A 27,900-nucleotide genomic window follows, 5' to 3' on the forward strand; every position below is an offset into this window, starting at 1 on the left:
TGTCATAGAAATAGCCTTAGTGTGTGTGGGGTGTGTATGTGTGTGTGTGTGTGTGTGATAGTCAAACTTTAGTAGGTTTAATGAAGTCTTGTCACACACGCGTGATACACCTATACGAATTTCCCTGCCACTGCCACCCAGACACACTAACATCTGACAAGGAGTGAGGGCTGTGGAAGAACCACAGACTACCGTGTGCAAACATTGGCGATTGGTATCGGATGGCAAACTGTGATCGTTTGAATTTGAAATGATTCGAAACACTCGTTACCCCTCCGCTCGCTCGAATCCTGATCGTCTCAAGCTCGTCTCACGTGTCAAGATCGTCTCAAGCTCACAACCCGCTTGATCGTTTTACGATCGAGTGATCGTTTTACTAACTCGCTCTTCCGGCATTGAGATCGAGCACTGACTCGTGGCTTGGCGCTCGGTCGTCGATCGAGTAAAAGCGATCAAATAACCCAACACTACTACAAACACACATGTCGAAAATGGCGGATGCATTTGGTACCGATCTCTTCGATGTTTTTTCAGATTCAACGAAGAATGATGGCAAGAAACAAGGACTTTCCAATTCCAAGGACACTTTGGATGATACAAGGTAGGGGAGGCCTTCCGAAAGCTCCTACATCCCCAGTTTTCTTTTATTAAATATATAGTTATAATGTTCCGCCGCACAATTTAAGCCATCATCATCCATCGTGGCTTGTGCTCTTGGAATGTATTTATGCTGGCTTTGATTGATCGTTAGACAATGTCCGGAGTTCGAATCCATGATTAACACATTCACCGTGGTAACTGGCTTTTTACACAAATCTAAAGAATAATTCAGAAGTCTCCTTAATTAGTGTCACATGTGGTTGTCTAAGTCTATGTCCAAAGATAGGCCTAGGCTGTCATTATTAGGTACTTTGGTAAAAAATTCAAATTGGATTGAGCTCAATGAAACCTATATCATTTTAAAGTGCTTTTCAACACGATTCTAATGATACCAAAATTGTGAAAATCAGATAAGCAGAAAAAAAGTTATGTTAGTTTAAAGGCTGAAAAATGGTCTTCTATTTGCCTTTGCCTTTGCCTTTGTTATTTACTGACGGACTTTGTGACCTGAAAATTGTTGCATTTCCGGTAGTAACCACCATTTGGATTTCAAAACTGGTCTAAAATGGCCGCTAAGATTTGAGTAAGGATTTTACTGGAACGAATTTCATGGATGCGGTATACAACTTTGCCCTGAATTTAATTTTATAAAAAAGTTAAGATGTTAAATAAACGTGCCAGCATGAAATTTTGATTTACCAAGTTCTAATCTTTTAATTATCCAAAGCTAAATTATACCCTATTTTATCCATAATCAAAAGTTATACTAAATTGTCATTGATTTTAAAATAAACTACACCAAACGATAGAGTAATTTCTCCTGAAGAAAATAAGACATCAATCATTAAAATCCATCCATAAACAAAAAATCTATGGAACTTTTTCTGAGACCCATCACTCAAAAGTCCAAAAAATCGGGTCACAGCCACTAGGCCATTTATCGGCTCCCTGCTGGAGGGCCAAATGGACGTTTACCAAAGTACCTATCATTATCCCCAGACACCTGTCTGGGGATAACAAAATTTCGTTATCCCCAGACGGGATAACAAAATTTCGTTATCCCCAGACGCCTGTCTGGGGATAACGAAATTTTGTTTTCTCCAGACACATATTTGAAACTCCGCTCTTTTAAATAATTATCTACATTCCAGAAAATGGAATGTTTCTGAATGCACATACAATACAAATACGAATAAGTTAATAAAATATCTAGAGAGGTGGACCTTTGGCCTACCAACCTCCGCTGCACGTCCAACTCGCCTTGAGCATGCATTCACGTAAAATATAAAGATTTTTCTTAAAAACCTACCTCTGTTTCAAAAACTAGCATCTTTCAACTTTCTAAGAAACATTTTGATTTTTCAGAACTTTAGTTCGTTAAAAAATACCGGCCAATCTGACCCGTTGAGTCGAATGACAACGGAATTTTGTTGTTTACACGGTTCAAAGGAAATGCCGTAAATAAGCTTTCATGGACTTCCTGTGTTGTTTTTATAGTGTCACGTGACCGTTTTGAGAAATTTGTCGTCTGCTACAAATAATTAGACCGGTAGGGGGTAGATATTTTCGTTGGAGCAGAGAAAAAGTGAGTATTATTTCTTGGACTTGTAGAGAGGCCTAGGGTCCACCAGCAGTCAAGTTGATTGAATAAAAGAAAAAAAGGCCTTTTTTATCCGCTGCCACCACCACCGTGAGAGTGGAGAGGGGGGTTGCATGATGAAGACGAAAGGGAGACGTGTGGCTTGGTGACGTAGAGCTTGTCAACGATGCTGGCAGATGTTCTTAACCCCTTAACAGCGAAGCAAATTTTTTGCTTTCAGATAATAGTTTGCTTTTATCTTTATTATTGTTAACGGAGAATACAGCTTTTTCACCAAGAGAGCAGTCAGACTATCGCAACTCGGACTTCAATTGTCTATAATCGTTTTGCCGTTACTTGTCTTTTGATGAAAGAGGATTTGGTGTTAGGTCAAAGATCGAATTTGGCCGCTAAAGGTTGCATTGCTACTGGGTTTGCTCTTTGCCCCCCCCCCCTCCCCCCCCCCCCTCCTCCTTTTTTTCTTCTTTTTTTTCTCAACTTAGTATTGTTGATTGCTATTTCCTTTTTTTATGATTAGCAAGTGCCGTAGGAGTCTCACAGGATGCAGGAGTACTGCAATTAACCCTTTGCCAGTGACGTTGATTTTTTTGTTTTCAAATAATAGTCGTCATTTATATTATTTTTTAACGCAGAAGAAAAAAAACGTTTCCACCATAAGAGCAGTAAGAATATTGATAAAAAGCGCTTTGAGCACGTTGGGTGGATATTGCCCTATATAAAAGCTCAAGTTTTTAAATTGTAATTTGTTTTTTGTCTTTTGATGAAAACGGTAATTTTTTATTTTTGGTCCAAGTAAGATTGATATTCGCCTTTAAAAGGTTAAGTTGTTTTGTTTTTTCAGGGTTTTTTTGTTTTGTTTTTCAAATGCGGATACGCTGCTTCTTCTTTTTTTTTTCCTCAACTGGCAAGCTATCGCTGTACTTACCCGCATGGCTTGCACACACAAAAGGATACATCTAGGTCACAAAACCTTACATCCAGGTCACAAAATCAGACAACTAGGTCACACCTCAAGACATCTCTGTTTCGTTTGTTCCAAGATAGCAAAACAAACCAGACGTCTTGGAGTTCGAAAGAGCTTTCCATAAAATATTTGGTATTTGCAAGACCCCCCGAAACCAATTCCCTATACAGCTCTTGTGCACGGTTACTTATGACCTTGATTTCTTTCGTACCCACCCCCAAAAACCCACTTATTGTGTGTTATAGGCAGAACATAATAAATAGCTGGGCTGCCACGTGCGTGACTAAATTGGCCAAAGAGAGAATCTATACTTTGGCATTAGACACCAATTACCTGATGTCTTGGTTTTTAATCCTAGCCGAGTGAGAGAGAAAAAACAAAACAATCATACATGTATCTGCAAACAGCAGAACGTTTTCATTTTACATTGAGATGGGAAAGGATAACACTATGATAAGAAAGAAAGAGAGAGAGATGGGCGGGGGGATGGGGGGATAGTAAGGGGGAATGGGAAAAGATGAAAGAAACAATGGGTTGCCTGGTGACGTAGATCAAAGGATTGTTACAGCAGTGTTCACGGAGCGTACTTAGTGAAATTTTAACCTTTTACAGTGACACTGATTTTTTTCTCCAGATTGCTTATGCAGAATAAATTGTTTCCACCAAGAGAGCAGTAGTAAGAGTATATTTCGACTCGGGCTTCAATTAAACTATAAATCGCAAAGCTTGTCTTTTAATGATAACATTAAGACTAAGATCTGGAGTTTGGGGAGTGTAAGATGGAATCTCGCCATTAATGGTTAAAATTGTTTTGATTAAACAAAAACAACTCACACGCACACACACACACACACACACGAGCGCGCGCGGTCACGACAGCGAGGACAATCACTGACAGAATGTTGCAACGGTAAACCGGTTTACGTGTACATAGATCCTGAGGCTAGATGCCCCGTTACCGTGTACGTAGGCACTCCCAAAAAAAAAGGAAGAAAGAAAGAGACACACACACACATACTCACACACACACACACACACCACAAAACACACAGTCTCGCATCCTCTACGAACTAATTTTGCGCACCAATTTTTACTGCACTTATGCACCAAATTGCATACCTATCTAGGGACACTTTTTTCTGTATCTTTTTCTCAATAAACTTTTAAAAAAACCTTTGTTTTGCGCGGCAGGCGGCAGGCACTAGGGGGCACCAACCATTGAATCAGACGAAAAACACACACGATTTAGCGAGGAATGAATCATGAAAATATTTAGGATATAATTTCAAACACAACTTTTCATATTCATCAAGGATTGTCTAGTACCGAATGTTTTTTGATAGAAAACAAATGTATCTTCAAATCTTAACTGCTTTTGACGGTAAGCGGTAAGTTTTTTATTTATTTTTCTGTCCAAACGAATGATTTGTCCTGGTATAGAAGCTAAGTATTGGTAACACCGGCTCACCTCTCTATACTATACTATAAGGCTAGCACTATTCAGTATCTGATACTGAATAGTGGTTTTGCACTATTCAGTATCAGATACTGAATAGCGGTTTTCCACTATTCAGTATCTGATACTGAATAGTGGTTTTGTACTATTCAGTATCTGATACTGAATAGTGGTTTTGTACTATTCAGTATCTGATACTGAATATTGGTTTTGTACTATTCAGTATCTGAACACTGAATAGTGGTTTTGCACTACAATACAGTGTTTTTCTCCCGAAACCTGACAAAGTTATGGGAAGAGGGCAGCTGTGGCAGTGAATCTGGGACTCAGAGAAGTGTACACCTGTGGGGAATGAACCTGGGACTGGGTTTCGGCGGGTTTCTTAATAAAAAGCAATTACTTTTTTACGAAACCCGACACACCAGCAATATCCGACAAAGTTATGGGAGGTAGGCAGCAGCGTGTGTGTGTGTGTGTGTGTGTAAGGGGGGGGGGAGAAGGGGATGAACCTGAGATTCAGGGAAGTGTACACCAGTGGGGAGTGAACCTGGGACTCTGGGTTTTGTAAAACAGCAATAACAAAATGGGGGGGGGGGGGATTACTTTTTTACGGAACCCGACAATATGCGGCAAAGTTGTGGAAAGTAGGCAAAGCGTGGGGACTGAACCTGAGACAGTGAAGTGTACACCAGTGGGGAGTGAACCTGAGACTATGGTTTTCGGCGGGCTTCAGCTAATTTCATATAAAAGCAATTACTTTTTTACGAAACCTGGCAATATCCGAGAAAGTTATATGTAGTAGGCAACAGTGGGGGAGTGAACCTGAGATTCGGGGAAGTGTACACTAGTGGGGAGTGAATCTGGGACTCTGGGTTTTGTAAAACAGCAATAACAAAATGGGGGGGGGGGGGGGAATTACTTTTTTACGGAACCCGACAATATGCGGCAAAGTTGTGGAAAGTAGGCAAAGCGTGGGGACTGAACCTGAGACAGTGAAGTGTACACCAGTGGGGAGTGAACCTGAGACTATGGTTTTCGGCGGGCTTCAGCTAATTTCATATAAAAGCAATAACTTTTTTACGAAACCTGACGAAACCTGGCAATATCCGAGAAAGTTATGGGTAGTAGGCAACAGTGGGGAGTGAACCTGAGATTCGGGGAAGTGTACACCAGTGGGGAGTGAACCTGGGTCTGGGTTTCGGTGGGTTTTGTAAAAAAAAAAGCAATTACTTTTTGTTTACGAAATGCGCCAAATTCCAACAAAATGGGGCAAAGTTATCGAAAGTAGGCAAATAATGGGGAGTGAACCTGAGACAAAGGGAAATGTACACCAGTGGGGAGTGAACCTGAGACTATGGTATTCGGCAGGTTTCAGTGAGATTCACATAAAAGCAATTACCTTTTTACGAAACCCGGCAATATCCGACAAAGTTATGGGAAGTAGGCAACAGTGGGGAGTGAACCTGAGATTCATGGAAGTGTACACCAGTGGGGAGTGAACCTAAGACTCTGGTTTTCGGCGGGTTTCAGCGAGTTTCACATAAAAGCAATTACTTTTTTTTACGAAACCCGACGAAACCTGGCAATATCCGACAAATTTATTGAAGTAGGCAACAGTGGGGGGTGATCCTGAGATTCAGAGAAGTGTACACTTGTGGGGAGTGAACCTGGGACTCTGGATTTTGTAAAAAAGCAATACCAAGGGGGAGGGGGAATTACTTTTTTACGAAACCCGTCAAAACCCGACAAAGTTATGGGAAGCAGGCAGCAGTGGGGAGTGAATCTGGGATTCGGACACCGATGAGGATTGAACCTGGGACTGCGAGAGGCTGATACCAGTGGACAGTGAGCTTAGAATGTACTTTTATTTCGAAATCTACCGAAATTGTCAAAAGTTATGGGAAGTGGGCACCATTTGGCAATGAACCGGGACTCAGGGAAGTGCACACCGGTTGGGAGTGAACCTGGGACTGTGAGAAGAGGATATCAGTGGAAATGAACCTGGGACTATGGAAGATGGATACCAGTGGGAAATGAAGCCGGACTATGGGAGTTGGGTGCCAGACGAGAATGAAGCAATTACTTTTTCGAAACCCGCCAAACCCCGTCGAAAAGCCATAGACTTAGGTTTACTCCCCAATAGTGTACACTTCCCTGAGTCTCGGGTTCACTCCCCCACTGTTGCCTACTTTCTTTCCATAACTTTGTCGGATATTATCGGGTTTCGTAAAAAAAGTAATTGCTTTTTTATTACGAAACCCAGTCCCAGGTTCACTCCCCACTGCTGCCTACATCCCAGAACTTTGTCGGGTTTCAGCGTGTTTCGTAAAAAGAGAAACACCCCTAAAAATACCACGTGTATTCAGTAAATATATGTCAATTGTAGTCTAATATTCAGTATCTATTTAAATTATTATTGTTATTATTATTATTATTATTATTATTATTATTATTATTATTATTATATTATTATTATTATTATTATTATTATTATTATTATTATTATTATTGTACGTATTGATGTTATTACGATTGTTGTATTTTTGTGTGGTGTATCAGTTTATTTTTTTATTTCATAATAATAGTAATAATGATAATAATAATAACAATAATAATAATAATAATAAAAGAACAATAGTATAATATCAACATTAAAGTATATTACAAGCAAATAAAATTATTAAAACAAAGTTCAAAGTTTATTCAATCTTCGGCTTTTGCCAATAAATCAACAATTTGATGCCAACATACATGAAAGTGGAAAAAAAAGGTAAATGGAATAAAAAAATAAACTGATACACCACACAAAAATACGACAATCGTAATAACATCAATACGTTCAATAATAATAATAATAATAGTAATAATAACAATAATGATAATAATAATAATGATAATAATAATAATAATAATAATAATAATAATAATGATAATAATAATAGTAATAATAATAATAATAATAATAATAATAATAATAATAATAATAATAATAGCAGAAGAAGAAAAACAATATCAATAATAATAATATTACCATCATCCCTACACCCCAATCATCACCGTTACCGGTTACCACCACCACCATTACCATTATCACTACCACTATCACCATCACTTTTACATTTCCAATCAGTTTTTCTCATTTAAAAAAAAAAAAAGGTTAAAAAATAGCAATAGACAGAAGGAATTTTTAAAATATTGGGGGACAAAAAAAAAGTTATCCCTACCGGGATTTGAACTCTCGAACCCTAAGCTCAGAGTCAAACAGCTTATATCCACCAAGCCATGGTGTCACTGAACATTTAGTGACATTTAATCATGTCTATTTAGATATTTAAAAATGTATTTGAATGCCACTCTTACTTTGATATTTGTGACCCTCCGCCTCGAAGCGGTATTAAGTCGGGATTTGGAAAACGAAGAAAACCGGTTTTAAAGTGGAAATGGTCAAAATTATCAAATTTCAGTTTTTGGTTGTTTCAGAAACTACAATCATTTTTCTACATGAGAACATAATAATTCACCATAAACAATGACGATAAGTTATATAAATTTCAAGTTTAAAAATGCAACTATCAGTGACACATTCAAAACGAGAGTTGACTTTCTCTCAGAGAGCCACCCTTTCCAAGGCTTAGTAATACCGAGTCTTTTTCTCCACCAATAAGATGTAAGATATCACAGCAAAGGGCGTGTCTTTATCTATCCCAGAGAAAGCATGACTGTTTTCACAATTTCATGGTTCAACCAATAATGGACTTTAAAAACTGTCAACAAGTCTAGGTTTTTCCCTGACAACCTTACAAATGAATGATTCTGATTGGTCAACGCTCATCACATACGGTGTGGATGTAGACCATAATGCTCGGGCGATGCTTCATGACGTCAGCATGCGTGTGTTACATATGTGTGTGTTTGTGCATTTTGATACACACCACGTGCTATTATCTCTTTGTCGAGCTGCATCGAGGTGATGGCCCTCCTTTGTCCCTCTTTTTTTTATTCATGAAATTATAGGACATGCTAAGACTTTAATAGGACAACAGTTGACTAATCTTACACTTACAGAGATTGTTGTAGGATAAACATTTAATTTTAAGTACAAAAGCAGAACAATAAATAGAACCTTCAACAATTAATGAACTCCCGATGGAAATACGTGTAACTAAAAAATGAAATGGATGGATAGATACACAGACAGAAAGACAAACCTATAAATGGATAGATAGATAGATAGATAGATAGATAGATAGTAGATAGATAGATGAAGAGGGGAGAGAGAGAGAGAGAGATGGATGTTCGTTTAGTCGTGCTTTCTTTGTATACTGAAAGAAAGGAGGAGGGGGGGGGGGTCTTTTTAGAAAATGAACAATGTGGGTGAACGCTAAGGACAACTTGAGAGATTCAATAACAGGTTTTCATGTAAGTCACTACACAATAAGCCCCACCCCTCCTCCTCAAGCGGTCATCTGACTCAAAATGGAAACAATGCAATGATTGATTTGACCAGCCCATTTCTTTAATTGCAATCTCATTGGTCAATATGTTTTCAGTTGATTGACTATGACTTACTTTGTAACAAAATGCTTTCTTTAAAGTATCCCTACAATTCTTTGCTCCGCCTCCATCCCTTTCTTCATGTCTACCTCACTCTCTCCGTCTCCCTTTTGTTTCGTTCACACACACACACATACACACACAAACACACACACACACACACAAACACATACAATTATACAGGTTTCAATCTTTATTCTATTTCCCTCGCGTCCTCTTAATGCACAAGCAGTCTCACTCCCCTCCCCCTCTCGCTCCTCTTTTTCTCTATATCTCTCTCTTTCTTTCTTTCTTTCTCTCTCTCTCTCTCTCTCTCTCTCTCTCTCTCTCTCTCTCTCTCTCTCTCTCTCTCTCTCTCTCTCTCTCTCTCTCACACACACACACACACACATGTGTTTTAGTTTCTTGATAAATCGATAATTTTGTCATCACTAGAGATTGCTTGAATGATGAAGATCATTTATTTTGATTTGCTTTTATATAAATTTTTGTGTAGTGCACACTTTTTTTCCACATGTGCGAACAAAATACACTTTTTTGCTAAAAAATACACTTTTTAGGGTCATGCAATACACTTTTCATCCTGGGAAGGTTGGCAGGTCTGGAGATGATATTTTTCTCCTTGTAAATCATCTCTCTGTTATGCATTGTATTATGTTTAGTTTACATATTATATTATAGGATTGGTAAACATTTGAGTGTATTCCTCTTAGTTGGGACCTGTGCTTGTGTCTGGATGAGATTTTTAGGTGATCTCAAACTAAGTACTTTGACAGTGTGCTCTTGGAATCTACACCTGTTCCCTATTTGAACCAATTCCCCTTTGTCTTACCTTTTCTTTTGTGCTTTAATTGTAATACTAGAACTTTTTACTATCCCATTTTCTTCCTTTTTACTGGCGCTGATATGACCTTAATGTGTTGCAAGCGCTGTAAAACCCTTAAAAACAAAAACAAAATACATGTCATGCATTTAAAATTTAGACTGGATTTTTTATTCTCTATTGTCTTCTGGTACTTTTCTACTCACTTCATATCTTGTTGTTACCAACATAAGTGCCTGCTCCACTCACTTTTCTGAATTAAAAATTCACCCCATACACCGGAGCATACTCAATGTCTCAATCGTTTCTATGTTATATGTTTGTGATGAGAATATTGGCTATTAAGCTTAACTGCTGGTCAAAATTACTTCGCGATGGTGGCGAACGAATCGGCGATCTCAAGAAGTGGGTGAGAGAGGGATCTAGAAATGACTTTGGGTTTGAAACGAATATTTTTGTGTTCGTGGATAGCTCACACGGTAGAGCCACGCTCTCACCTGCCAGGCGGAGTTGTCGTACCAATAAGGTCGCAGGTTCAAACCCCACCACCGCCGCGAAAATTTTTTTTATTCTCTATTGTCTTCTGGCACTTTTCTACTCACTTCATATCCTGACTGGATGTCTTGAGATATGGGAATCATGTTGGAAATCTGTATATGGGAGTTAATCCCTCCCTCTCTCTCTCTCTCTCTCTCCCAAACTCTATTTCACTACATTATTTTATATCGTATGTATTTCCTTCTTTCTTTCGAAGTGGCAATTTGGAGTCGAGTCTGAATAGTCTCCCATGGCTATTTGGACTTAAAGTCCAATATGCATGCACAAACATGGGGGGGGGGGGGGGGGGGGGGGTGTGTCTAACACTATAACAATATTTTTGTTTCGTCCTGATTTTCTATGGACATCATGTTATGTTGTTAGAAAAGCTTTTCTTTTAGATCAAAGTTACTTTTGTTCTTTATAATTTCTAACTGGACTTCCAGTTGATCTATGATTTTGTCAAATAAAGCGGTTTTAGACTACTTTAGTTACTATGCCATTACTGTTATTTTCATATGCATCAATTTTATGTAATTATCAATAAATAAAATATTTAAAAGAAAAAAGAAACAAAAGCTATACTGCCAAGGGAGACTATTCAGACCACAGATTACAGTAGTGATTCAAACCGAGTTTGGATATGAATAATCCGTTGATTGCACATGCGAACTGGAATTTGACTCCGAATATCGAAGTATCGAAGTAGTGTGGCGCCCGGGATAGCGGCTGCTATTTGGGCACCGGGTTGGATCAAATTTAGTCACACACCGGGGCGAGCAGCTCATTTGGCTCGTTAGCTCGATACCCGGGATGGTCTCGTGACGGTCAACCAGGATTTACACCTTTGCCCTCCCGTGTGGCTCAAACCCCCTCACCAGCTGCAAGGTAAAGATCCACTACAGTCTGGTGCGAAGGGTTGTTCAAACCAGCAAAAATCATAAGGTGCAAAAAGACCTTGAAGTTGTTCTCTTCGATCTTGGGGGAAAGGCAATTCCACGTTGCGCTGGGAGACGCCACGAGTAAAGTAAGGAAATTGAAGAATGGGGTCCCTCAGGGGTCGGTACTTGCACCAATGTTGTTTAACGTTTACATTGGCGATATGCCGAACACTTCCTCCCTTGGCTGGGATACGCGGACGTCTGGGCACTCGTTACTCATAGTAAAGTGTGGACCCGTCTCGAGAGCGTACTTAGCGAGGACGTCACCAGACTCAAATCCTACTTCGACAAGTGGTACCTGAAGATGAACACTTCAAAAACCGTGGCCACTGCGTTTCACCTATGCAGTGCTTGGCACACCCACAAACTGAATGTCCTAGTCGGGGACCAGCGACTCCCATATGAGCCGCATGCAAAATATTTAGGGGTGACGTTGGATCGCAGCCTTACCTGTCAGGTGCATCTCGAAGGGGTTGCCCGGAAGATAGAGAAGCGGAATAATCTTCTGAGGAAGCTGGCGGGATCGACTTGGGGCGCTAGCCAAGCGCTCATGAGAACGTCTGCCTTGGCACTATTCTATTCCACCGCGGAGTATTGCGCTCCAGTGTGGGGTGGAAGCAGAGGCGTTGAGAGGGTGGATGTAGAACTCACAAGTCGATGCACATAGTGTCGAGAACGCTAGCAACAACTCCTAGAGAATGGGGCCCGATAATGGCAGCGATCCAGTCCCCCATTGTCCGGAGGGAGACGATTACGGGAAACTGGCTGAGTGGGATCAACGAGAGAGGGAGTGGGGATACCCCTGATGCGCATAATGGACGGTGCCCCCGTTTCGAGCCGAAATGAGTCCCGGCGGCCCTTGTGCGCAGAGTCCCTGACTACGTCTAGAGCTGCACATACGAGATGGAAGTCGCTTTGGACGAATTCGGTCCCTCGTGGGGGCGGGGACGGACACTCCTCTAAGCTTGGTGAGAGGTTGCCAGGCTTTGATACCAGTAGGAGGAGACATTGGGTGGCTGCGGGTCGGCTTCGGTCGAGGAGCTGCCTAACGGCAAGTGCGCTTCATCTGTGGGGTCTTTCTACCTGTCCAATATGTGCCCGCTGTGGGCGAGAACCTGAGACGGCATAGCATCTAGTCGAACGGTGTGTTGTGACGATGCTACTCGGCGGGTTTGCGACTTTTACTTTTACTGGGACATATAATAACAGATTTGCCTTCTCTGTACTATAATTTGGTCACCCGTTCACAGACTTACACAGTGCAGTAGCCTGCACTATGCCTCGCTCAGTAGCCTGCACTATGCCTCGCTATCTTCCGGCCCCGAACGTACTTCACACAATCAACCCTGCATTACGTGAAGGATAGCGTCACGTTTGGCGGCCTGCCATGGGTTTATATAACCATGGTGAGTAGTATTCATATGACGACTGAGAGGCGTTGTCATCACAAGATAGCTTAGCAACAGGTTTGAAAAATAACAACTCATGGTTGCCTAAAGCTAATATCTCATTGAAACTTAAGCTCGTTCTACAGTAACGTGACACCCCCCACCCACAGTATGCATAAGAGGTAGTTGGGTAAATTATAATATACCCTTCTCATGTGTTTACACTAATTAAAAAAGTAGGTCGGAGTGAATATTCTCACAGCCTGGTATATAAGAGATACTGAAGGTGTAATTTTGAAAAAATAGACTCCACTTTAGCACTCTACTGTTATTCACTTTGTTATTTCTTATATACGTGAGTGGTTTAATGGTCTGTTTCGACCACAAACTCTTTTAGTAGTTGATATCATCTGAATGTCTTTAAAGTAAAGGCGATGGCCAGTCCGTCACACTCTATTACAGAGTACCATGATTCCCTGTCCAATAATTTCCTGCTTGCGTATAAGCAAGGCATTAGAGTTCCCTCATGCTCTTGTAATAGTACACCTGCGATACCCTTGTCAGACGTGTCAGTTGTTACAACAAATTCTTTTGACATGTCGGGTAATGTAAGAATTGCTTCTGAATAGATTGCTGACTTTAATTGATTTAAGCTATTCTGACACGTGATGTGCGCAAAGTTGTAAATGTATTTCATGTAAAAATTCAGGAGCACGAGAACTTTGCGTACTTCTTTTTTTGTCTTTTGTTTTTGTAATTGTGCGATTTTTGTTTGTTTTCTTCTGTCTCGAGTGTCTGTGTCCCATGACCAACGGTATGGCCGAGAAAATCAATTTCGAAAAATGCAATGCTTGCTTTTGACGGTTTTGTTGTCAAAGAATTACGTTTTAAAATCCTTTGAAAATTGTTTTATAGTGAAATATGCAGATGATACTGCTATTCTTGGCTTATTAAAAGATAAAGTTACCGAAAAGAATTATTTCAAACAAATAAATATATTCACCGATTGGTGTAAACAAAATCAGTTTGAATTAAATGTTGAAAAAACAAAAGAACAGGTGTTTGGTGTAAAAAATAAAAACGACTTAAAGTGTGTGGCGATCGGTAAAGATGATGTTGAGATAGTTGACTATTTTAAATATTTAGGAATAACCATTGATAGTTCCCTCAATTTCTCTCAACATATTAATATATCTAAGAAAGTTGCCCAAAGATTATACATCCTAAGGAAATTGAGAACATTTCAAGTAAGGAAGAAAACTATGTTAAGAGTTTATGACTCATTGATTAAAAGTGTAATTGCGTTTGGCTGCTCCATATGGTTTGGAGGATGCCGACTTAAAGATAAATCAAAAATTTCAAAATCTATCAAAGAGGCATCAAAAATAATAAACCATCCTCTTGATGGAGTAGACAGAATTCATGGAAAAGCAATAGAAAGGAAAGCATTCTCAATTACCAACAATAAAAAACATATTTTATACCATGAATTTAGTCTTTTACCATCTGGGAGAAGGTTTTGTCAGATTAAATGTAGAACTAACAAGTATAAATCAACGTTCGTTCCATCAGCAATAAAAATTTTGAATATTTCATATGGTACAGAAAAACCAAGGATTGATTCGTTGACTGATTAACTGATTAATTTATTTAATGTAAGATTAACTGACCAATTGATAATGATGATAATTTTTGGTGTCGAATTGCCACAATCGTAACAAATTGAAAACGAAATGAATATGTTTATGTTGTGTATATCGCACGTTTGAAAAAAAGAGAGGAAGAGAGAGAGAGAATGAGAGAGAGAGAGAGAGAAAATAAGTAGGAGTGAAATATCTGTTCAATGTTCCAGTTATCGTTTAACGTTATAACAAGTGTAACTAAATGACAAATTGCCATATTTATGGACAATAAAGATCTATTATTATTATTATCATTATTATTATTATTATTGCTTTGCACAGTTGTCATTGTATTGCTAATGGGCATAACACTAATTTTCAAGAGCAGAGAATTTTTTTTACAGTGGCATCCTTTCCCATACCTCTCCTCCACCCTTCATGCTTCTTCTTCCCCTTCTTTACTTCTCATCCCATTTAAAACAAAAATTGCAAGCAGATTGATATAAGTTATTATCTCTAGTACCATTGTAATGGTATTATGATCTGTTTTCTTTTAAAACTTTACTATTGCCTGACAGATTGTTCCTGGACATTGAGGATTTATCCATAAGAAGACCCTGAAATTTGATTTCTGCTTGCCTTTATCAATAGTTAAAATGGAGATGTTTATGCGATTAATATCATCTTTTGTCATTTTCATACATTGCTCATGAAGTTCTAATTGGAATGACCCCAACTAAACCTCAGCAGTATTTTCCAGCATGATCATTCATATTCTTTCATTTTCAATTTTTTGTCTTCAAAGTTTGATTGATAATTTAAAATAGAAAAATTTTCTGTGTTTAGTTTAGATTTGTGTCAAGTTGTGATAAGTGATCCAAAATATTGTAATGGTAAAATCTGTTTTGTTTAAGTCAGTGTTTTTGTTTATCTTTTACAGAGCAGATGAGGTTTTCAGTCGGATAGCAGGCAAGAAAAGACCCATGGATCACGAAGATGAGGGTACAAAGAGATCCAAAACTGAGGAAAAAATGTATGTGTGTGTGTATATATATATATATCAGGGGTCAATGTTTTCCGCGGAAATTCCGTGGTTTCAGATTCCGCTGATTTTTTTTCCGTGGTTTCAAATTCCACGGAACCCAATCAATTTTATAATTTTTTTTTTTTTTTTTCACGATCCGAGTGAGAAAGTCTAACCCGCCGCCATTTTGTTTCGTTGTTTCCGAGGTTTCGTTCAACTTTTTAATGTAGGGATACTGAGTTACTCCAGGTTTCTTTTCTTTTTTTTTTTTAATGGTATCGATATCAATCTCGGTTGTTTTCTTATCTTTTTTATTTTATGCCTGATGGAATTGTTACTTACGATATGATATTAATTGCCCTACAATACCCCGTCATTGTTTGATTTCTTTCTTCTCTCAACTTCTTTCTTCCCATTTGCCCATGTGTGTGCCTAGTGTGCGGTTCATTCAATTTGGATTGGCGTTATCTTCTGTTTTTTGCTGGACTTAGTAATTATCACTTTATTTCTGCGGCTGTTTGACTTACTCCTTCAGTTGTTTTATTATATTATAATATAGTATCCAGGTGATGTGTACTACGACTCAGCAGTGACCGTGTTTTTTTGGTGTGTCGATATCTAGTTAATTTGGTTTTTATCTTCAATTTCTTATTTCTTGACTGGAACTCCGGACTGGGTTATTATAATAATAAACTTTTGTGATTCATTTTCATAAATGGCTAGTCAGTTTTATACCCTTAAAGAAGACCAAAAGCCTTTGATTAAGGAGATTGACAAAACTGTAAAGAACAAATGGAATTTCAGATGGGGTGAGGAAGAAGTGACAGTGAAGGAGTTTAAAGTAAAGATTGGAGACAGTATCCATAAGATTAATATTGCAGGGAAAGCTGTTTGTAAGCTGTGTAACGCTGTTATTAATTATGGTGGAAGAGGGAAGGGTGCCCTCAAGGAGCATTTGAGTTCTGAAGCTCATTACACGAAACTTAAATTGAAAGACTCTAATTATAGTCTGGGCAGCTTTTCTGGTAAGAATGACAAACTATTTCCATTGTTTGAAAGGTGTAAAACTAAAGGTAGTGGCAGTGGTGAAAGTGTTAAACAATGTGATGAGACGAGATCTTCAGAGGGCGATGGAAATTCTGTAAAGAGAGGAAACACTGTTGTGCCTTTGGTAGATAGAATTTCTACTATGGAGGCATACATTCTATCGAAAATGTTTGAACACACAATGCCTGAGACATTTGCAAACGTGCTGGTGGATGTTGCGAAATATTGTGCTAAAGATCCTGCTGCTCTGGCACATGTCAATCTGAGTTCTTTTTCTGCGGCATATAAATTAAAGTATGGCTTAGCAAAGACAATTACAGAATCTCTTGTTAGTGACTTGCAAACAACTCCGTTTTCTTTAAACATTGATGAGGCCACAAGTTCTAGCAACAAGAAGGTGTTATCAGTGCTTGTTAGTTTTGTGAAGAATAGAGAGGCAAGGGTTCATCATCTTGCATCTGTGGAGATATTGAGATGTGACTCAGAGACTATCTATGATGCCATTGTAGAAATTTTCAAAGACTTTTCCATACCATGGAGCAATCTAATTACCATTCTTTTTGATTCGTGTGCAGTGATGAGAGGACATATTTCTGGTGTTGAGACAAAGATAAGAGAGCGAAATGCCCCTCATCTTTTAGACATTGATGGAGATTCATGCCACCATATGAACAATGTTGCCAAGAAATTCTGTTCTCCATTTCAGCGTTATTTGGAGAATCTTTTTGCAGATTTGCATACAGACTTCAAGTGGTGCACACAGCACAAATCATATCTACAAGAGTTGTGTTCTTTTTTGAGGCTGCCTTACTGTCTCCCACAGTACTCTTCTTCGACAAGGTGGCTTTCCACATATGACAGAGCCATGGAGATTACCCAGATGTGGGGTGCCTTATTTTTCTTTACTTAACAAGAAAGACAAAGACATTTATTTGCCAGTGATGAAAGAGATGATGGTGAGGAAAGGAAGAGGAGGATTGTTAGCAAGATTTTATTTGAAAGTAAAGAGACTGAACTGCTGTTAGAGCTATATATTTCAGTGCTGGCTATCATGAAGGAGTATGTCTGCTCCTTTCAGACAAAAGAACCCATGGTGCATAAGCTGCATGATTATCAGGATGCTGCAGCCATGAAGCTTTTTCACTGCTTTGTGAAACCAGCAGGATGTTGATCTCCAAGAAGAAAAAAAATTTGCTTCCTCTTAGGCATATTTTCATTGGGGAACCAAACCAGAAGGTTCCAATCTCTTTCTTGGAAAAAGTCGAGGATGCGTACTTAGAAGCAGGTCAACAAATGCAGAAGTGTCTGCTGACAAACAAGACACTGGAGTCCATAAGTGCGATCAACCCGCCTTTTAACAACCACTTTGTAGTCAAAGTTCATCTGGATAAGCTGGCTTCAAAGACACAGCACCTATTCAATGAAGAAGAGCTTCATAAAGTTAAGGAAGAGATTAGGCAGTATGTTAATGACAAGGCTCTACCATCTTTTAACAAAGATGATAGACTAGACAGATGGTGGTGTTCTCTTGATATAGAGAGGAGGTATCCCCTCCTTCAAAGAATGGTTAAGGCATTGGTAACAATATTTCATGGTGCCCAGGTTGAGAGCACCTTTTCCCATATGTCCAGAATAAGCAACAAACAGACATCAAGAATGGGCATAGGGATTCTCTCAGCAATCCAGACTGTGAAATATGAGCTTCTGAGCAACAAGTTGACTTCATGTCAGTATTTTTATAGAAGGGAGCCTCTTTATGATCCTGTGTGCCACCAACTCTGCATCAATATGAGGACAGCACATAGGGTCTATCAGGCTAAAAGGCAGGCTGCAGCTAAAAGGAATGAAATGGATGAGAAATTAAAGAAGGTTGCCCCAACCATGACTGCTGTGAAGAAACTACCGCCTTGGCCAAGAAAAGGCAGCTTTGCAAGAAGTTAGAGCCTGCTCCCAAGAGAAGGTGGCTTTGAGAAGCAAGTGAAATTGAAGAAGATGGGAGGGGTGGAGGTGGTCAAATGTGATGGATTATGTTAATTATGTGATATGTTTACAATTTATGACCAAGTGTGTGAATTGGTCCCACAAGAACTCTAAAACTAAAAGTACAAGAGCAGCTTTTGGACTTCATACAATATAGGGTAGGTGTTTTGTTTACATAATAAGATAATTGGTTACGCATATGTATTATAAATTACGGTTAGGAGGTTGGTACGATAGCGCGTAAAATTTTCAGTGGTTTTGAAAATTCCCAACATGGACCCCTGATATATATATATTTGGCAAATTTGATTTTTTGTTCCACTAAGTCTCCAAGATCCACCAAACCAATCACCATCAAATCTTGCATGGCATTTACAATTGACCTGAAGATATTTTTTTGGTACCTATGAGTTTGATTAAACATCTTGATTTTATCCAGATTGTTTTGTCAAAATTTCTTCAAAAACAGATGCCATAATTTTTAGCAAGTTGGTTATAGGTTAAACTTCCGTTAAACAAATATGACTATTAGATGTGAGTACTTACATAGGTAGTGGCTCCTCTCATTATTTACAAACAATTTCTTAAAGTACATATTAACATTTTCTGTTATAAAAGTTGGGAAATAATTCTACTTCACATGATCGAAAATTTGAATATATTTGACCAGATAGTTTGCCAACTTTTTGATGATTACTATCTCCGATTACAAACAATATCAATATGTCAGCCGATAAAAGTAAATGCCGGGTTCATTAACCCAAGGTAACAATGGCATCACATGTCTGCCTCCTTCCCTCTTTGTAAAAAATAATTATGATACAAGATTGAACATTTTATTTTACTTATTTCATTTTAAAAGATTTTGTAGCAATGGTTCTCTTTAAAAAACAGATTTACATGCAAGTGTCAATACTATTTTAATGCTATGTAAGATTTTGACCACAACAAACTTCTTTCCTCACACGAGACAGCTAGGTAGCTGGGGATTTTTTCTTCTCTTTTTACGAATAAATATTGAATGCTGAATGTATGTTTTGGTTTTAATAACAAATTTTATTGATTGCCATGAAACCAATATTATCTAATTTGGTGATAATTTTAAAAAATATCTTCATCTTAGTTGTACTTGAAAGGGAAAAATAACGAATTTCATGCACAGTATGTATCTTGATATGTTAGCGGCATAGAATTAAACGAATGAGAATACGTATGAAGCCTAAAAAGTGTCCACCAATGAAAGCATTCAGCGCCATTTTATTGTTGGCTGAGAATGTAGTCATTACCATTCATTCGGTCTCTATGTCAACATAACGACAAAAGAAAAACAACAAACAATATCAAAATCCACAATAAAATGTTTCAGAACAGTTGCGTATATTTATGGCACAATGAAGCTGTCAAAAAAATGAAGTTAGAGAATGCGGGTGGTTGGATGGGAGCATCACCCTTGAATCATATACCTATGATGTTCGCATGGGTGTACGATCCGATAGTGATGTCGTTTCTTCTTCTCTTTACTAGCCTATCCTGCTTCTTTGGTTTGTGATTGTATTTTTGACAGGGGATATTTTTTTTTCTGTAAATCTTCTGCCTGTTTGTTCTTGGTTATTTATAATTTAGCTTATCATATCTTTAGGTTATGATTTTGATTTACATTTGTACTATTTTTGTTAGATTGCTTGTTTTATTGTTTCAGCGGTCTCTCATATAACCTCAATTGTGTTGGAAGAGACCTAAAGCAACAAACAAACAAAAAGTTAGAGAATGTGTGTAATCATGTATTATAATAACCTGTAATGTGTTTTTTCCAACCACCACATCATCTACTACTACAACCACCACCACCACAATATCATCACTAACACTACTACTACAACCACCAGCCCCACATCATTATCACTACCACTACTACTACACCACCACCAGCACATCATCATCACTACCACTACTACTACAATCACCACAACCACATCGTCATCACTACCACTACTACTGCAACCACCACCACCATATCATCATCATTACCACTACTACCACAACCACCACCACCACTACTACTACAACCACCACCACATCATCACTACCTCAACTACTACAACCACCACCACAATAGCATCACTACCACTACTACCACAACCACCAGCACCACATCATTATCACTACCACTACTGCACCACCACCAGCACATAATCATCTTTACCACTACTACTACAACCACCACAACCGCATCGTCATCACGACCACTACTACTACAACCACCACCATATCATTACCATTACCACTACTACTACAACCACCACAACCGCATCGTCATCACTACCACTACTACTGCAACCACCACTACCACCATATCATCACCATTACAACTACTACAACCACCACAACCACATCATCATCACTACCACTACTACTACAACCACCACCACATCATCATCACTATCACTACTACTACAACTACAACCACCACCACATTATCATCACTACCACTACTACTACTGCAACCACCACCACCATATCATCATCATTGACATTAAAAAAAAAAAAAATTGAGCTTTATATAGTGCAATATCTACTAAATGTGCTCAAAGCGCTTTACAAGGGGTCCCTGGTCAACATTTAACATGTAGGACGGGACATGACGCCTGTTCGGCGATATTACAATTTTTCGGCCAGGTACTCATTTTACACCTGAGTACGGTTAGAGAATGTGAGTAAAGAGCCTTTTCCAAGGACTCAACTATGCGCCGAGCGCGAGGCTCGAACCCAGGACCTTCCGATCCGAAAGCGAGTGTCATACTACTAGACCACATAGCCGCATCATTACCACTACTACTACAAACACCACCACCACATCATCATCACGACCACTACTACTACAACCACCACCACCACCATATCATTACCATTACCACTACTACTACAACTACAACCACCACCACATCATCATCACTACCACTACTACTACAACTACAATCATCACCACCACCACATCATCATCACTATTACTACTACAACTACAACCACCACCAACACCACATCACCTCACTAACACCAGTACTATAATGACTACCATTAGGTTTTGGAGCTTTACTTCATTTGAAATAATGAAACTTCGGAATTGTATTTGGCATTGTGTTTATATATCATAATATAATTCTAATCAGTTATCTATTTAGAACTAGATACTATACAATATGTATGCCAAATACCACCCCAATTCCCCTTTCTTGTGTGCGGGAATTCCTCTTTCGGCATTGAAATTGAGTGTGAGAGAGTCATCACTACACACATAAACAACAGAAATAATTTAAAAACATGACTATGACACGCAACCACTCCCACACGAGGCTATACTATTTATCCCTTTCTCTATATAGAACAGGACAAGACAAACAATAGCTTGACTCTCACTACACTTCGCATTGATGTTTGTCGTCTCACGAGTTCAACTCTCGGTCGACCTGTCAATATTCCTTTTTGCCTCGGACGTAATCATTAATAGAATGTTGTGTGGTTTTGACCGTGAAGAAAACCTTAAGAAGTCACATTTATATCATTTTAGAGAGATCATTTTGAATAATTTTGAGTTAAACGAGCGAGCAGCAACTTGTTTTCATGAACGGCCGATCAGCGCTTGTTTACTATAGTAATGCGATTCCCAGCCAACGTCTCAATGGCGGATATTTTTCTCATCGAGGCCGCTGGTTGGTTAGCCAATAAGAGCACCGTATGGTTTCCATTGGGTAAATTCCTTGGTTAGCGGTCAACATGAAAAAAAAAAAATTCAGCCTGATTAACGGCTGCATGGAAACAATGCAAAGCCAATTTTATCACACGTACTGTACCGACTCTCTCTCTCTCTCTCTCTCTCTCTCTCTCTCTCTCTCTCTCTCTCTCTCTCTCTCTCTCTCTCTCTCTCTCTCTCTCTCTCTCTCTCTTTCTCTCTCTCTTTCTTTCTCCTCTATCTCTTTCTTTCTATCTCCCCCTCTCTATCTCTCTCTCTCTTTCTTTCTTTCTCCTCTATCTCTCTCTTTCTATCTCCCCCCCTCTCTCTCTCTCTCTCTCTTTCTTTCTCCTCTCTATCTCTTTCTTTCTTTCTATCTCCCCCTCTCTCGTTCTTTCTCTCTCTCGCTATCTCTCTCTCTCTCTCTTTTTCTCTCTCTTTCTCTCTCTCTCTCTTTCTCTCTCTCTTTCTCTCTTCTCTTCTCTCTCTCTCTCTCTCTCTCTCTTCTCCTCTCTCTCTCTCTCTCTCTCTCTTTCTTTCTTTCTCCTCTATCTCTTTCTATCTCCCCCTCTCTCTCTCTCTCTCTCTCTTCTTTCTCCTCTCTATCTCTTTCTTCTTCTTCTCCCCCTCTTTCTCTCCCTCTCTCTTCTCTCTTCTCTCTCTCTTTTCTCTCTCTCTCTTTTCTCTCTCTTTCTCTCTCTCTCTCTCTCTCTCTCTCTCTCTCTCTCTCTCTCTCTCTCTCTCTCTCTCTCTCTCTCTCTCTCTCTCTCTCTCTCTCTCTCTCTGGTTTGATACATATTAATTGCTCCTCTGAACATACTCGTGCTTCTGTTGGTTTTTTCATTTCTTAATACCATGTATTTATTTTAGTGTCAGAAATGAATATAGATTTTACTCTACTTTTCCTTTTTTATTTAAAAAAATAGAGTCGAGGTTATGCCAAGGCTGCAGGTCCACACTGTTGAAACTGAAGAAGCTTGTACACATGAAGTAAGTTTGGCCTGAATTTCAACCTATGACAGTTCTCTTGTTGAGGTTGTTACTGGTTTAGATATTTACTATCGTATCCCCATCAAATCATCTGTGCAGTTAGTCAAATACTATCTTCTTGCATAGCTGCCAACCGTTGCGTTAAAAACGGATTTGTTCCGTATTTGACTTCCTGAGTCCGTAAGTCCTTATTTTTAGTTCAAAATCCGTATTTTGTAATTTTTGACTAATTTGTGGTAAACAAGGCATGTGAGCCTAATGAATTATTATTATTGATCCATTATTATTACTATTACTATTACTACTACTATTATTGTTATTATTATTATTATTATTATTATATATTATTATTATTATTATTATTATTATTATTATTATTATTATATTATTATTATTATTATTATTTATTATTGGTGTCCAATGAGAGATGATGTGCAGGGTTTAAATCAGCACAGCATAATCTCCATTCCTGTGTAGCTCTTGAATTTGAATTATGCCTCTATCATAAATGATTTTCAACTATTAAAAAAATTCCAGTTGTTTATATGACACCTGTTTTTTACTCAAACCTTTCATAATGTATTGGGGATTTGCATAGAATAGGATGTTAGCCTCGATATACTTTTATTATTCTAAGACAGTATTGATACTTTCACTATTTGTTACAAATATTATTTTAATTAAAACTAAAATAAAATCCACATCTTTGATTGGAAGGTATTCAATCAGAAAATCAATTGCTTATATAGCTGTCCCCGCGGAAAATTGCAAATGAAAACCAAAAAAAATTGCACCCAAAATTCAAAAAATTGCATGCAAAAAATGCAAAAATTGCAAATTTAAGACATTGTTTTCAATAAACAGTTCACAATAATTTATTCTTGTTTTAGTTCTATGACAAGCACAGTCCACCAATTTTAGTTGGTATGTATTATACAGTATTGTGTCCATAAATTAGATTAAATTACATTGATATTGACATTGCATACTCAGAAAAGAAATATTATGCCAGGTATATACAAGGGATGCCACCAGGAGATTTTGAAAAAACCCCAAAAAACAACACTTTTACACAAATGCATGGATTCCTAACATTTATGTGGTAGAAAAGCTCATCAATTTTTAAAAATATTATTATTATTATTATTATTATTATTATTATTATTATTATTATTATTATTATTATTATTATTATTATTATTATTATTATTATTATTATTATTATATTTCCAAGTACATCTATACATCATAATAATACAGTGGAACGAGGTCTGTTTCCGAGTTACATGAATCTATATAATAAAAAAAATAAGTAAATAAAAAAATAAATATATATATATATATAAATATATAATAGATTGATGTTAGCAATAAAAACTATTATTAAATAGCATCTTTAATAGTTTTGTGTGACGGTGGCTGTAGTATTTTCCTATGTTTAGCATTATATGATTATATGTGAATCCAGAACATGGAAAATTGCAAAAAATTGCGGCAATTGTCAAAATTGCGAAAAATCGCGGCCGCAAGCGCCGCGATTTCCTGGAGGGACAGATATAGATTAAACATGACAATGATTATTTCCCTTTAATGATTTATGAAATATAAATTTAATCCCTTTAAAAAGACATCTTCATTTGATTTTTACTTTTTATTTTTCAAGCAAGCTATTGTAACGGTTTAGGTTCAAGAATAATAAGTATACTCCATTTTTAGGTGTGTTTATCTTGTCAAAGTAAAGAAGTAGGAATTCTCCAATATTTAGAGGTGCATTTTACTATAACTACTATTATTGTGTACGACTTAAAGACCATTATGTTGCATGAAAGAAAATCGCCTACTTTTTAGCCGAACTCACCTATTCTTTAAACCCAAAACGGTTGGCAGTTATGCATTTCAAACCATCCTAAGTTATTTTACAACTGTGCTTCTTGTGTATTGGTTCTATTCTTATCAAAGTTGAGGCAGTTGAATTCTTTCTTTATATTGTCTGTTCTGAAATCTTGATCTCATTGTGGAAAGTGTCATTGTAACGATGCAAATGTGCTGGTACTAGACCCGATAATTTAGCAACATTTGGACTAGCCTCTTGTTATCTCAAACTTGTTTGTGTTAGTAATAGTAATTAAAAAGGCTGGCTTTTATATGTTGCGATTCGATGAAGGGGGGGGGGGGGGGGGGGGGGGGGCACATGTCGTCCCCTCGTCCCCGGCCAAATGAGCGTTCCTTATTTTATTTTTGAAAAGTTGGCAGCTCTGTACTAGTAATTTTGGGTGAGTGATTATTTTAATCGAAGACAATTAAAATTTTTATTTGTATATTTTTAATAAAAAGAATTAATGTTTTGTGAGGATATTAAAAATGTTAGATAAATGTCTATTTCATCCTCAAACAAGCATTTAAATCTTAAATCATTTCAGAGTGAACAAAATTGCCCTTGTTTTGCAGGTAGCTGTCCCACCTGAAGACACTTATGTTCCCCTTCGGCCAGCAACAGGCCCACCTGCTAAGGATTATCCTTTCACTTTGGATCCTTTCCAGAAAGAAGCCATACTGTGTCTGGAAAGCAACCAGTCTGTTCTTGTATCTGCTCATACATCTGCTGGCAAAACTGTCGTAGCACTGTAAGACATTAATTTCTAACTTTTATACGTTTTTTTTGGGTTTGTTTTTTTTTACCTAATCCATGTTTGTCTCTTTGTGTGATTGATTTATGTTGTATCTGTTTCAATGTGATAACAAGACTGTTGTATTTGTTACCAATACAAAACATTTTCCTCCCCATGGCTTACATTCTACTATGCTGAGATAAAGCAGATATATGGATTGATGAGATTTTAATTTCTTGAAACAGCTCGATCACATGTTCTACAAATATATTAGGAATTATATGTATGATTCCCCAATTCACTGTCTGGATGGTTGCCATTGACTTCCCCTGTGGGTAAGGGAGGTCATTGGTCATGTCTTATGTACCTTTCCATGTGGCTTTGTGTCCATCTTCTGGAATAGGGTCATCTGGCTTTGCACAAGCTCAAGACTTATGTGAGTAAATAAGCAAATACAGCTCTTTATGAAAATGTGAAGATGAGCAAACGGCTCGATGCAGATAAACAATAAAAGGAGGGCATTAATTAGTGTAATACGTAAATATAAAATTCTCTTCGTTGTTAACTTTTATAGTTTTGTTTTGAATATTTGAGTGTATTCCTCTCAGTTGGATAGTTGGATATTGTGCTTGTGTTTAGATGAGACAAAGTACTTATATAGTATGCTCTTTGAACCTAATTCTGTTCCCTATTTCTGCAAGTTTTGCAGTATGCACATAATTTTGTAGGCAAAAAAAAATAATTATGCCTTTATGTCTTTGTCATCCATCATATGACCAAAAAAGGTTTACCAAAAAAACTGATTTCCAAGACGTTTTCCATTTCCATTTAAATGGGGGGAAAATATTTCTCTTTGTTTTTTTTTTGCAATTTATTTCATAATGATATTTTTTCTCAGGGTTTATATCATGAATTCACAAAATTAGAATAATCCTTCCGCAAACCACCTTTTGAAAGCTTCACTCCAAAAAAAAAAAAAAAAATCATTTCCAACAAGACCATTTTTAGTTTTACCCACAGACAGGCTGAGGAGACACTTGGTTTTGCTCCCAATATAGCATAGGTACATCAACTGAGCAGGAGTCATATAAAAATATGTGGCTAAAATGCGGGAGATTTGCAAACTCACATTTACTGTGTTTCAATATATCTAGGTAGTAGTAGTAATAGGATTCCACAGTCTGACGTCACGTCCGCCTAGCAACGAACCGGCTGGCTCTAAACAAAAAAATCTGTGCTTGGTCCGGGAAAGGAATAATTGGAAAATCGCTCAAAAAACAATTTTTATCTTAAATATGGTCCAGTGTTTTGTACCAGATTGTCTGCACCAGTCAGAGAGTCACTCCTGCAAGTTTTACAGATTTCCAAATGGAGAGGCAGACAAAAAAATGAGGAAAAAGTGGATCACTTTAGTCAGGTAAGCACGCACGCCTCGTCTAACATTTGATAGAGTTCGTAGTCTAGATCTAGGTCAAGTTCTAGCTTACGTAGACCTATATTTTATGATTAAAGTGTACAATTGCACGAAATTATAAATAAAAATACATTCCAAACTAGGTTTTTATTGAAGTTAAGCAAAAATGATATCTCAATCTCCACGTTTTGATGCTGAGGCTGATAGATAAACTATAAACTGAATGAGAGTTCAGTTCTACTGATAAGTGATAATTTTTTTAAAAGGAGAAAAATAGAAGAAAGAGAAGAAAATATTTGTTAAAATCTTACTTTAAACTTGATACCTTTATGGCAAAAAGAAAATAAAAAAATAAATAAAATAACGGAACCCACCCCCCCCCCCCCCCCCCCACGCAGATATTTCTCTCTCTCTCTCTCTCTCTCTCTCTCTCTCACACACACACTTTCCTCTTTTTTGGAAAGTTTTTCTGATTCTCTGCCATGCCTCCCCTCCCCGACAGCCGAGGTGGCAACTCTGTGTGAACAAAGCAAGATGGCGGCAGGGACCTCTCTCCTTTACCAATGCCCGATTGTTGACACTCCAACGTTTTCATCACCGCACTGGCCAGTACAGTACTGACTG

At 37.9% G+C, this 27,900-nt stretch overlaps 1 protein-coding gene across 1 annotated transcript in view; it reads left to right on the forward strand.

Annotated features, from left to right (window-relative positions):
- The first annotated feature begins 441 nt into the window (after window positions 1-441).
- The window catches only part of LOC144979222 (exosome RNA helicase MTR4-like), a 171,522-nt gene continuing 144,063 nt past the window's right edge, over window positions 442-27,900 (forward strand). Inside the window, exons 1-4 of the mRNA XM_078925833.1 lie at window positions 442-601; window positions 15,426-15,518; window positions 23,190-23,253; window positions 25,702-25,877. Of these exons, the coding sequence (XP_078781959.1) occupies window positions 483-601; window positions 15,426-15,518; window positions 23,190-23,253; window positions 25,702-25,877 (452 nt within the window). The 5' untranslated portion in view covers window positions 442-482. The remainder of the gene's footprint in view (window positions 602-15,425; window positions 15,519-23,189; window positions 23,254-25,701; window positions 25,878-27,900) is intronic.

The sequence above is a fragment of the Berghia stephanieae genome, chromosome 1 (genome assembly GCF_034508935.2).
Source record: "Berghia stephanieae isolate SIO BIC M18660-M18661 chromosome 1, UCSD_Bste_1.3, whole genome shotgun sequence".
Lineage (NCBI taxonomy): Eukaryota > Metazoa > Mollusca > Gastropoda > Nudibranchia > Aeolidiidae > Berghia > Berghia stephanieae.